At 43.9% G+C, this 12,500-nt stretch overlaps 1 protein-coding gene across 2 annotated transcripts in view; it reads left to right on the top strand.

The window, feature by feature from the left end:
* Window positions 1–12,500, top strand: part of LOC311072821 (phosphatidylinositol 4,5-bisphosphate 3-kinase catalytic subunit alpha isoform) — a 30,163-nt gene that overhangs the window by 11,747 nt on the left and 5,916 nt on the right. For both annotated transcript variants that reach the window (XM_084098109.1, XM_084098110.1), the window contains exons 5-19: window positions 153–403; window positions 586–837; window positions 928–1,013; window positions 1,079–1,184; window positions 1,281–1,433; window positions 4,284–4,415; window positions 4,510–4,634; window positions 6,084–6,165; window positions 6,238–6,402; window positions 6,489–6,592; window positions 6,920–7,091; window positions 7,529–7,635; window positions 7,850–7,971; window positions 8,047–8,125; window positions 8,606–8,776. In XM_084098109.1, the coding sequence (XP_083954235.1) occupies window positions 153–403; window positions 586–837; window positions 928–1,013; window positions 1,079–1,184; window positions 1,281–1,433; window positions 4,284–4,415; window positions 4,510–4,634; window positions 6,084–6,165; window positions 6,238–6,402; window positions 6,489–6,592; window positions 6,920–7,091; window positions 7,529–7,635; window positions 7,850–7,971; window positions 8,047–8,125; window positions 8,606–8,776 (2,107 nt within the window). The remainder of the gene's footprint in view (window positions 1–152; window positions 404–585; window positions 838–927; window positions 1,014–1,078; window positions 1,185–1,280; window positions 1,434–4,283; window positions 4,416–4,509; window positions 4,635–6,083; window positions 6,166–6,237; window positions 6,403–6,488; window positions 6,593–6,919; window positions 7,092–7,528; window positions 7,636–7,849; window positions 7,972–8,046; window positions 8,126–8,605; window positions 8,777–12,500) is intronic.

Here is a 12,500-nt window from a genome sequence, read left to right as displayed (position 1 = left end):
TCTCTCTCCCTCTCTCTCTCTCTCTCTCTCTCTCTCTCTCTCTCTTCCCATCCGCTCCCTCTCTCTCCCTCTCTCTCTCTCTCTTCCCATCCGCTCCCTCTCTCTCCCTCTCTCTCTCTCTCCCACTCCGGCTCACGCTCGTCTCTCCGCAGGCCGTCTCATCGTGACCATCTGGGTGATCGTGTCTCCGTCGAACTCGAAGCAGAAGTACACGCTGAAGATCGCGCACGACTCGCTGCCGGAGCAGCTGATCGCGGAGGCTATCCGCAAGAAGACGCGTAGCATGCATCTGTCCGCGCAGCAGCTGCGTCTGTGTGTGCAGGAGTACCAGGGCCAGTACATCCTCAAAGTGTGCGGCTGCGACGAGTACTTCCTGGAGAAATACCCACTCAGCCAGTACAAGGTGTGTGTGTGTGTGTGTGTGTGTGTGTCGCTTTCTACAGTAGCTGTGCTTCCATATACCTGTTCTTAAGTGAAGTTTGGGATATTGCACAAAAAGAAAATCCTAAAAGGCAGATAATAAACCTATACACTCATAATGAGAAGCCGTGTGAATGTAAAGCATGAGTGTGTGTGTGTGTTCAGTACATCCGCAGCTGCATCACGCTGGCCCGTCTGCCGCACCTGATGCTGGTCAGTAAGGACAGTCTGTACAGTCAGCTTCCCTCCAGCGGGTTCCTGGCCCCGTCCTACAGCCGGCGCACGCCTCAGCCCAGCCCCTGCCCCGCCGGAGGAGACCCCGGGGCCCCGCGCTCGCTCTGGGCCTTCAGCACACACCTGCGGGTCCGGCTGCTGTGCGCCACATACGTCAACGTCAACATCAGAGACATCGACAAGGTGAGAGAGAGACAATCATTAATGCTCATCACTCGCTGTGACGTGTGTTCTACTCAACCGCTTGTGTGTGTGTGTGTGTGTGTGTGTCAGATCTATGTAAGAACAGGAATATACCATGGAGGAGAACCGCTGTGTGACAACGTCAATACACAGAGAGTACCCTGCTCCAACCCAAGGTAACACTCACACACACACACACACACACACAGAGTGACACACATTAACGATCTCTCACACACAGGTGGAACGAGTGGTTGTCGTATGACATCTTCCTGACAGATGTTCCTCGTTCTGCTCGTCTCTGTCTGTCCATCTGCTCCGTCAAGGGCCGCAAGGGGGCCAAAGAGGTGCTTTACCTTTCCTTACCTGTCAATCAGCATGAGTGACTCACTGAGATCTCACAGTGTGTGTGTGTGTGTGTGTGTGTGTGTGTGTGTGTGCAGGAACACTGTCCGCTGGCCTGGGGAAACATCAATCTCTTCGACTATAAAGACACGCTGGTCGGTGGTAAAGTGGCTCTGGGTCTGTGGCCGGTTCCTCATGGACTGGAGGATCTGCTCAACCCCATTGGAGTGTCAGGAACAAACTCAAACAAGGTGTGTGAGGAATATGGCCATCAGAAGAGCTCTGATCAGATCATCCTCACTGCTCTCCATCAATTTACTGTAGTAGCTGTAAAGTCTCAAGAAACGCATTATAAGACTTATCTAGACATTGTTGCACCTTTAGAAAGTATAATGCATTAACACACATGACAAACAACCAATTTCACAAATACTTATATATGAAGAGTTCAGATGCAAAAACCTCTAAGTCCACCTCACTAAAGATCACTAAAGATGCTACTGGAGACAATGAAAATGATGAAAGCAGAATTCAAAATGTAACAATGTAGAACCCTATCCTCACAGTAGGGGGAGCTGTGATGTTTACGTGCTACTCCTGAAATCCTGGCATTGCCACTATAACGATCGACAAAACTTGCAGCTCGCCAATTGAAAGCCGGCTCATACGCACACAGTATTATTATTTTCATATTATTTATGAAGAGATGTAATTTTGATTTGATTTAACTTTATTGTTCTTAAAGGAGATTCTTTATGTAGACAGCAGTATACATACACATGTAGCAACACAACACACACACAAAATCAGCAGGAAGCAGTTGAAGTTCAGTGAGTGACATCAGAAAGGACTAACTGGCCCTTCCGAGTCACCCTATGCTCATAAATGTGTGTGATAGTCCTTAAGTCGGTCCCCACTATCTTGCTGCACATTGTAACTATACTAGTCAACTTCCTTCTATTCTTGACATTAAGATTACCATACCAACAAATAATGGAAAAACTTAAGACAGATTCAATAAAACAAGTATAAAACATTTTCATAAAGGAAGCATCCATGTTAAAAGTTCAAAGTTTCCTTAGAAAATGCATATGCTGAAGAGCTTTTCCTCTAATTATATCAGTGTTTGCCTCGAATTTTAGTTTATCATCAAATACAGTCCCTAAATATTTGTACTGTTTGACCACTTCTACCCTTTATGACAGAAGGCAACACAGGTACAGAGCTCTTCTTACGGAAATCAACGGACATCTCTTGTTTTCGAATAATTAATATTTAAAAATGAAGCATCACACAATTGAATAAAATGATCTACCACTGGACCAGGATCCGAATCAAACTCAGTGAGGAGAATATATAGTAAAGTGTAATTTATTCCTGTGATCAAAGCTGAATTTTCAGCATCATTACTCCAGTCTTCAGTGTCACATGATCCTCCAGAAATTATTCTAATATGCTGATCCGGAAAATCTGGTTTCCGACCAAATCACAGCACAGAGACAGCGCTCATAATGATAATAAACAATATTCTGGTACTACTCGACCTCAGTGCTGCATTTGACACTGTCGATCACAACATACTTCATGACAGGCTGGAAAACTGGGTCGGGCTTTCTGGGATAGTCCTAAAATGGTTCAGGTCATACTTAGATGGGAGAGGTTATTATGTGAGTATAGGAGATCATAAGTCTGGACTAGGAGACCATATGTGGAGTCCCTCAAGGCTCAATTCTTGCGCCACTCCAGTTCAATCTGTACATGCTCCCAATGAGCCAAATAATGAGAAAGAACCAAATCTCTTCCCACAGCTATGCAGACGACACACAGATCTACTTAGCCCTAATGACTACAGCCCCATTGACCTGTGCCAATGCATTGATGAAGTCAACAGTTGGATGTGCCAAAACTTTCTTCAGTTAAACAAAGACAAAACTGAAGTCATTGCGGTTGGAAACAAAGATGAAGTTCTCAAGGTGAACGCATACCTTGAAGCTAACAACTAAAAATCAAGGAGTCAATTCTGGAGTCAGACCTTAGTTTCAGTAGTCATGTCAAAGCAATAACTAAATCAGCATACTATCATCTGAAAAATATTGCAAGAATTAGATGCTTTGTTTCCAGTCAAGACTTAGAGAAACGTGTTCATGCTTTCATCACCAGCAGGGTGGATTATTGTAATGGACTCCTCACCGGCCTTCCCAAAAAGACCATAAGACAGTGTCAGCTCATACAGAACGCTGAGCAGAACCAGAACATATGAACACACCAGTCCTCAGGTCTTTACACTGGCTCCCAGTTACATTTAGGATTGATTTTAAAGTATTATTACTGGTATATAAATCATTCAATGGCCTAGGACCTCAATACATTGCAGATATGCTCACTGAATATAAACCCAACAGATCACTCAGATCATTAGGATCATATCAGCTAGAAATACCAAGGGTTCACTCTAAGCATGGCGAGTCCGCTTTAGCTATTATGCTGGAACAGCTTCCAGAGGAGATCAGATGTGCTCCTACAGTATCACATTCACATCAAAACACTTCTGTTTAGCTGTGCATTTACTGAATGAGCACTGTGCCACGACTGTATGCACTGTATTTTATTTCTGCATCCTCCTTTTAATTCTAAACTGAACTCAAATGGCACTGAGAATTGTGTAGGTGAGATGAACCCATGCTGATGGCCTGGGTCTGTGGTGGAGTAGTGAGTTTGACCTAGAGCTCCTCCTGCACGGTTTTAGGGGGAAATCGGGTCTATTGGAGACGTCCAATAGATTTCTTAGGCGGCGAAATAACACCACAGACACAGTTTAATCACCATGGGAAAATCTGTAAAACTGGGAGTCGTGAAAAATATGATACACCGGTTATTTGCCTGATGAGAAGTTTATCTATGTATCATCTTTTTACTCTTTTAATTTCTTTTATAACTGTTTTAATCTTCCTTGCTTTTTTTGTGATTATTTTAATTCCTTTCTGTAAAGCACTTTGAATTGCCATAGTGTACTATGAAATGTGCTTTATAAATAAACTTGCCTTGCCTTGCCTTACCTCAGCAACTATATTCACATTATAACCTGCGTGATTCGTGTGCAGGAAACGCCGTGTGTGGAGCTGGAGTTTCCCTGGTTTAACCAGACGGTGGTGTTTCCTGATGAGCAGCAGATCGAGGAACACGCCAACTGGAGCATCTCGCGTGAGCTGGGCTACAGCTACTGTCTGGGGCTGGTACACACACTCACACACACATACACACTCACACACACACTCTCTCTCTCACACACACACACAGAACTCATGCTGAATCTCTCTGTCCCATCAGAGCAGTCGCCTGGCGTGTGATAGCACTATATCGCAGGCAGACGCGGAGCAGCTGCGAACGCTGTGCAGTCGAGACCCGCTGTATGAGCTCTCAGAACAAGAGAAGGACTTCCTGTGGAGACATCGGTAAACACACACACATACGTTACATGTTACGGTAACACTTTACATGTATGCGTTTGGTTGAAACTTTTATCCAAAGCCACTCGCATTGCATTCAAGGATTATACTTTATCAGGTCGTGCCTTCACTGGGAATCAAACCCATGAGACAAATTTAAAGTCTTCATGAAAGGGAAGTTGCGCTGCTCTTTTCTTCCTCTATTGTGCTGTTTATCCAAGTGAAACGCTTCTGGAACAGGAACAAATGTAGGGCGGGGCTTGATTGTGTTCATGGGGAATTGATTGGATGGTTGTGGTTTTCTTTCATTACAATAAAGTGCAATCAGACAAACGGCAACATCTCTTGCCACTGCTCCATCTGTGTTCCTGAAGCCAAAATACTTCCACACCCATGACTGAACGCCGACTGGAGTGTGTAACATTTCACTTTCATTGCCAGCTCGCTCTGACGGTTCCATCGCTCTTGAAAGTCAGACTCAATGTGTTTGAACATAGATAGACTGTGAAACGCAAATAACGTGTGTGAAGCGGTGTGAAGTAGAAGACAATAATGAGGTTAGCGCCACCCGCAGCTAAGGAGTAGGTTGTACGCATATGTCGGAGCGGATGCTGAAAATAGACAGGCGGCAAAATAGACACATTAATCGATACTCTTGCGGACGCATCGAATCGTCGGCTGTATAATCGATGCATCGATACGAATCGATTAATATTTACACCCCTAATATGAATCTAGGGGAGTGCAGAGCACACTCCACTAGGGGTATGGCTGCCTCTTGGGCTCTATTTAAGGGATATCTTGCAGGACATGTGTGCTGCTGCACGCTGGGCCTCTCCCCATACATTTGTCAGATATTACAGGCTCGATGTCACCAGGACCCCGGTAGCTCATTCTGCTGGGTGTGGGCTCTTCGTAGCCTCGTGCTCTTAGGCCCTCTACCCCTCTTTAAGCCTGGGCTGCCTAGCCCAGCGTATTTATGTGACTAAGCATGTTTTCAATCTGCACCTGGCACAATATAATTCAACATTTTGAGTGTGAGTGTGTCTCCAACACGAGATGATGAAAGAGAACAATAGGTTACTGTTCCTTAACCCGGTTCTCTGAAACATTGAGTGGAGAGATCCACCAAGCTTGCTGCACGAGAAGCGAATATGCTCACTGAGGAAAGATTCTGTCTGTCATGCCAGACTTGGTGCAACTGGTTCTTCTGCAGAGGTCAGGTGCGAATGCCCTTCCTATAGGTGGATCTCCAACACGAGATGATGAAAGAGAACCACAACCATCCAATCAATTCCCCATGGACAAAATCAAGCCCCGCCCTACATACTTTAACTCTGCTGTTAAATTCACATCAACATTTGACTTCAGTGCCAAAAAAGCTCCATGCTTGAAGGGAAGATGAATCATGTGTCTGATCCTAACACCAGTATGAATGATGTGTCTGCCTTTCAGCCATTACTGTGTGAATATTCCGGAAAGTCTTCCCAAACTCCTGCTGTCTGTCAAGTGGAACTCGCGGGACGAGGTGTCGCAGGTACGGCAGAGAAGAGGATTCACACACACCTCTCTCCATCCGACGGTTTCTCATGTATCTGTGTGTGTGCAGATCTACTGTCTACTGAAGGACTGGCCGCTCATGCAGCCTGAATCCGCGCTGGAGCTACTGGACTGCAACTTCCCTGATCCGATGGTGCGAGAGTTCGCCTTACGCTGCCTCGTCCAGGGACTCACCGACGACAAGCTGAGTCAGTACCTGCTGCAGCTCGTGCAGGTGTGTGTGTGTGTGTGTGAGTGTGAGTGTGTGTGTTTCAGAGGTTTCATGTCTACCTTTACTCCTGACATGTATGTGTGTTTCAGGTACTGAAATATGAGATGTATCTGGATAATCCATTAGCGCGGTTCCTAATCAAGAAAGCGTTGACCAATCAGAGGATTGGACATTTCTTCTTCTGGCATCTGAAGTGAGTTCAGGCGTCAATCTCTGTGAATCTCATGACAACACATCCGGGTCACAATCGGCCCAAAATCAGAAAAAAACGCACTTGAATCAGACTTTATTTTCATGGCACTCACACGTTTAGCCTCCAAACTCTCATAACTGTGATGTAAAAAACTCTGCAATGCAACTTTTTCATTAAAACCAGATTCATGTATAAATTATATTCACTACAACATCGACTATGACGTATAAATACATTACAATTTACATAATATATTTTTTTGCAATAAAGTTACAATAATCAGATTTCTCTGGTGTGTAATGGACATGTTTTGTAACTCTGGTACAGGTCCGAGATGCACAATAAGACGGTGTCGCGGCGCTTCGGGCTGCTGCTGGAGGCCTTCTGTCGAGCTTGTGGCATGTACCTGAAACACCTGAACAGACAGGTGGAGGCCATGGACAAACTGGTGAACCTCACGGACACACTCAAGCAGGAGAAGAAAGACGAGACGCAGAAGGTGCTTATTATTGGGCAGTTTCAGCGTTCACAGGCACTAGCAGAGAATCTGTCACGAATCACCAAACGTTAAAAGATTAGTTCACTTAAAAAATGAAAATTCTATCATCATTTACTCACCCTCAAGTTGTGCCTTTGAAAGAAAGAAATTCATACAGGGTGAGTAAATGATGACAGAATTTTCATTTTTTAAGTGAACTAATCCTTTAATGTTCGACCCGCTGAGATCCTCAGCACTGGACTCAGATACGACTGGACATCTCAAACACACACACACACACACACACACACACACACACATGACAGAAAGAGAGATGAATGTGACTTACCTGATCCAGTGATTATAAATTCATCCTCGCTCAAGACTTCATGCTGAGACTCAGTACTGTGTTTGATAGGTTCATTAAGCTCATGCTGCACTCTGATTGGCTGTTGCAGACTCAGATGAAGTTCCTGGTGGAGCACATGTCCCGTCCAGATTACATGGAGGCGCTGCAGGGGTTTGTTTCTCCTCTGAACCCTGTTCACCAGCTGGGGAATCTCAGGTACACGCACACACACACACAAACACTCTCACACACACACTCATACAAACACTCATACACACACACACACAGACAGACATATACTCATACAAACACTCATACACACACTCATCCACACACTCTCACTCACACATACACTCACTCACTCACACACACACACTCACACCCACTCACACACACACACACACTTAAAAGTGCCGTCTGTGTGTCTCAGGTTGGAGGAGTGTCGTATCATGTCTTCTGCCAAGCGGCCGCTATGGTTAAACTGGGAGAATCCAGATATCATGAGTGAGCTGCTCTTCACCAACAATGAGATTATCTTTAAGAATGGAGACGGTGAGCTGTGTGTTTGAGCTGTAACTCTATTACAGCACCACATCTGAGTTATAATACGCTGTGTGTGTGATGCAGATCTACGGCAAGACATGCTGACGCTGCAGATTATTAAAATCATGGAGAATATCTGGCAGAATCAGGGACTGGACCTGCGGTGAGTCTCACACACTACTCACACACATCCACCAATCACAGCCCACTACCCACACACATCCACCAATCACAGCCCACTTCTCACACACATCCACCAATCACAGCCCACTACTCACACACATCCACCAATCACAGCCCACTACTCACACACATCCACCAATCACAGCCCACTACCCACACACATCCACCAATCACAGCCCACTACCCACACACATCCACCAATCACAGCCCACTACCCACACACATCCACCAATCACAGCCCACTACTCACACACATCCACCAATCACAGCCCACCACCAATCACAGCCCACTACTCACACACATCCACCAATCACAGCCCACTACTCACACACATCCACCAATCACAGCCCACTACTCACACACGTCCACCAATCACAGCCCACTACTCACACATCCACTAATCACAGCAGCATGCAGACAGCTGAGTAACTCACAGTGTGTGTGTGTGTGTGTGTGTAGAATGCTGCCGTACGGCTGTCTGTCCATCGGTGACTGTGTTGGCCTCATCGAGGTGGTGAAGAACTCTCACACCATCATGCAGATTCAGTGTAAAGGAGGCCTGAAGGGGGCGCTGCAGTTCAACAGCAACACACTGCACCACTGGATCAAAGAGAAGAACAAGGGAGAAGCGTAAGAAACACATGCTGTGTCCCAATTCACCTTCTTATACTACGCCCTAAAAGTATACACATTTTGTGAAGAAAAAGTAGATACTTATGAGTGTGTAGCAAAAGAGTAGACAAGCTTTGGGTCAAACTATCACGTCATACAATAGCGTCTTTATCGGTTGCTCTCTGTCACATCCTGACACTGTAAACTGACCTGTCAATCATCTTGTCACAGTTAAAATCCTCCACATTTCACTTCATTTCCTACCGTATCGGAGAGAGATGCAGAAGCACGTTGATCTGCAGTCGGGGGTCTTTCATGCCGAGACTCTCCTCATATTAATGCAGAATGATGCATTTAAAAGTTAATGGATTTCACGCAGATGAAATGTAACACAGATAACATTAAATAAATATTTTTTTAATCAGGTCAAACTGATTATTAGTCACTCAAACCTTCATCTAAACCTCTCACCGTCGGTTGTGCATATCTACCATGTTTTGTAGTTTTTTAACACTTTTTACTCGTTTTTGTAGTTCTGAACCGGATCCTCCTCCAAAGCTCAATGGGTTGTGGTTAATAATAGCCTTTATAATGAGCACGGATCCGCACTTCAAACATCTACTGGAAATAGTAGATCATCCGGGGACTTTTGACACTCTATGCTTTGGGACACAATTATTTTCAACATACTATGCTTTGGGACACAATTATTTTAATCTCACACACTAATTAGGATGGACATTGGGATGCAAGAACAAACACATGCTGACTTCTGATACTATATTTGCCGTTGAAATATACAGTATGTAAACCATGTATATACCTATATACACAACCTTATATAGGTTGTGTATATAGGTATATACATGGTTTACATACTGTATATTTCAACGGCAAATATAGTATCAGAAGTCAGCATGTACACTGCGAAAAATGAAATTCTTCCTGAGTATTTCCGTCTTGTTTTCCAGCACAACTATCTAAACATTCTTAAATCAAGATACATTTACTGGAGAAGCAAAACAACTGAAGATATTAAGTTGCTAATTTCTTAAGGGGAACGCAGTATGAAATACATGTTTTCCTCCCATCTTATATTTCTCCACCGGAACACTACAATCTCATGAAGCATTGACATAATTCGATTCAGTTTTTAAACACAGGACGAGATCATCCTTTCTGCACCAATTGCATCCTTGATCTTGACATTTGCAGGATAGGATTGGAGTTATGGGAGACTTCACATATGGGAGGGTAGATCCGTCACCGGGGTCATCAGGTGGGCACCCTCTTCCGCTGATGTTTCGTTGATGTGCCACGACGTCTCCAGAGGGCTCAGCGCTGACACCTGGTGTCCCAGGAACACCCCCTCAGCTACATTTCCCCCCTTGCTATTTTGGACCCCGTCAGAGTCTTGCCTCTTCATCCAGAGTCTCTGACTGCTTCTCTCCGCTGCCTCCCATGCAGTTTTAATGGTTCGGCGCAAGCTCTGGCCTCTGACTCCCAGGTCTCTTAGCAAGTTAGTAGTATATGATGCCAGGAATCCACTGCATCCTACTTCCACTCGGCAGATTCAGTGTTCCATCCACGAAGTTGTATTTCAGCAGCCAGCTCAGCATATCTTAGGTATCTATGCTCATAAGCCTCTTCCACTGAATCTTCCCAGGGTACAGTGAGTTCAGTGATGAAGACGTTCTTCACAGAGGGCGACTGGAGAACTATATGAGGCCTGAGGGTAGTGGCTGTGATCTCTGCCGACCACCACCAGCATCTTCCAGTCACAGCTCATTTCCAGTGCAGTACTTGATGTCACTAAGTACTCCCTTGACAACAGAGTGATGTGGAAGCTTTTATCTTCATTCGGGCCCAGCTGATATTCTCCTCTAGTTTTCTGAGTAGTCTTCTAGTGTTGTTCAGAGTAGTAACGTCATCCATATAGGCTCTGAGGGGAGGGAGGCGCAAGTCCGAATTAAGTCACTCTCCTCCCACCTGAATTGGCTCTATCACTCTCTCTGGTGTGTGTGTGTGTGTGTGTGTGTGTGGTGAGCGCACTGGTGCCGTTGTACTGTGGCTGCCGTCCAGTGGCGGAACTAGAGTTTTATACATGGGGTGGCCAGGGGGTGGCCACTGCTACTTTCGGGGGTACACAGTACACACACACACACACAGTGGAAAAGCTTATGGAAGGAATTGGGTCACTCTGTTTGTGTCTATAAGTGTTGAACATCCAAAATATTTGCAGAAAACAAAGCTTAAGCACCAAGGAGATAAGATACCGTAGCATGTGTCTGTTATGTACTGCTGCGTTTATTTACAAAAAAACTCACATTTACAAAAAAAAACTGTTTTTTTTTATTGTACTTGAAAAATGTAAACAATTGTATTGCCCATCAATATAAAATCTTATCCTAGGAAGATTTAATACAACATAATTCTTTCTTTATAATAATTTATAATTATTCTTTCTAAATATAATTATTTTTTTTGTGTTCATTTTTGGGTGAACTATCCTTTTAATCTGGCAAAATCATCTCAACTTAAATTCCTGAATTGGGTATGTGATTGACTGCCTGTGTCTGGTAGATGCTCTGACCTGTTGCTGGTCCTGAAGTCTGACCACACTGACTCTGACTAGCCAGTGGTGATGCAAGGGCTGGGGTCTGTTTGCACCTGATCTGCCTGTTAGTCATTTTAAGCCAAAATGGGGGTCAACCTTGAACAAATTGCAACAGAAGCAAACTCAACAGAAGCAAGAGATTGGGTTTGGGACTGGGTCTGTGGGACTGTTTCTGGGGGACGAGTCTGAGGGAAGAACAGGAGACAATGGTAAGGAGAATGCAAAGGACAAAAGGTAAAATAAAAAGTGAATCCCCAGAAACAGTTTTCGAAACTTTCCCCTAATGGGATTCTTCTAGACTTTTTTTCCTTACTCAGGACATATTGAGGATACAAAATTATTTGAGTTTGCTTCTGTTGCAATTTGTTCAACCTTTTTTCATAAAATGACTGGACTATGTTTGTGCTTATTTAAAAAGTACTCTGATATCTCTCCCTTTCTTTTCATGTTTAATTGACCCTGTTCAAAAATATGACAAATTTAAAATATGATTCCAATCATATTTATATTCTAATCATCATCCAATTACCAACATTTTTATCTTAACTCTTTCTCGCAGTAGCCTATAAAAAAAATGGTGTTTTTGGTAATTTTCACAATTTCATGGCACCCCAGAATATTTTGTTGTGTGAATATCTGAACATAGGCTACCAAAAGAATGGACAGACAAAAAATTGTTTTATTCTAGCTTTGTGCGTCTTTTTTTATCAACACTTGAATGTTGGCAAGTTTCATAAAAAGCAACATGAGCAAAAAAGCTGAGAAAATCCCATTTTTATCAAAGACTACATCTAGATCAGATTCATAATGATGATCAAAACACAGTAGATCGACTCCATCAACACCCTACACCCATAAAGCTTCATAGTCCTATAGTGATCGCATTATGATATCACTTGTTTCTGCTCTTCTTTGCCTGCGTTTTGATCTCCTATCCTCACATTAGCTAGAACATTTGTATACTGTAACGTACACACGGCAAGGTACTGCATATGCGTGTATTAGGCCAAATGTAGGCTATTCGGAGCAAACCACCCTGATGCTAAACCTTAAAAACTTACTTCAAATATGATGTTTTCTTATTCGGTGAAGTTCGGTATCTTGCAACTATCTCTCGTCCTCTGC

Source organism: Abramis brama (genome assembly GCF_963993115.1).
Source record: "Abramis brama genome assembly, chromosome: 22".
In the NCBI taxonomy this organism is placed as follows: domain Eukaryota; kingdom Metazoa; phylum Chordata; class Actinopteri; order Cypriniformes; family Leuciscidae; genus Abramis; species Abramis brama.
Note: the sequence above shows the minus strand (reverse complement) of the source record. Positions and strands in the feature narration are given on the sequence as shown.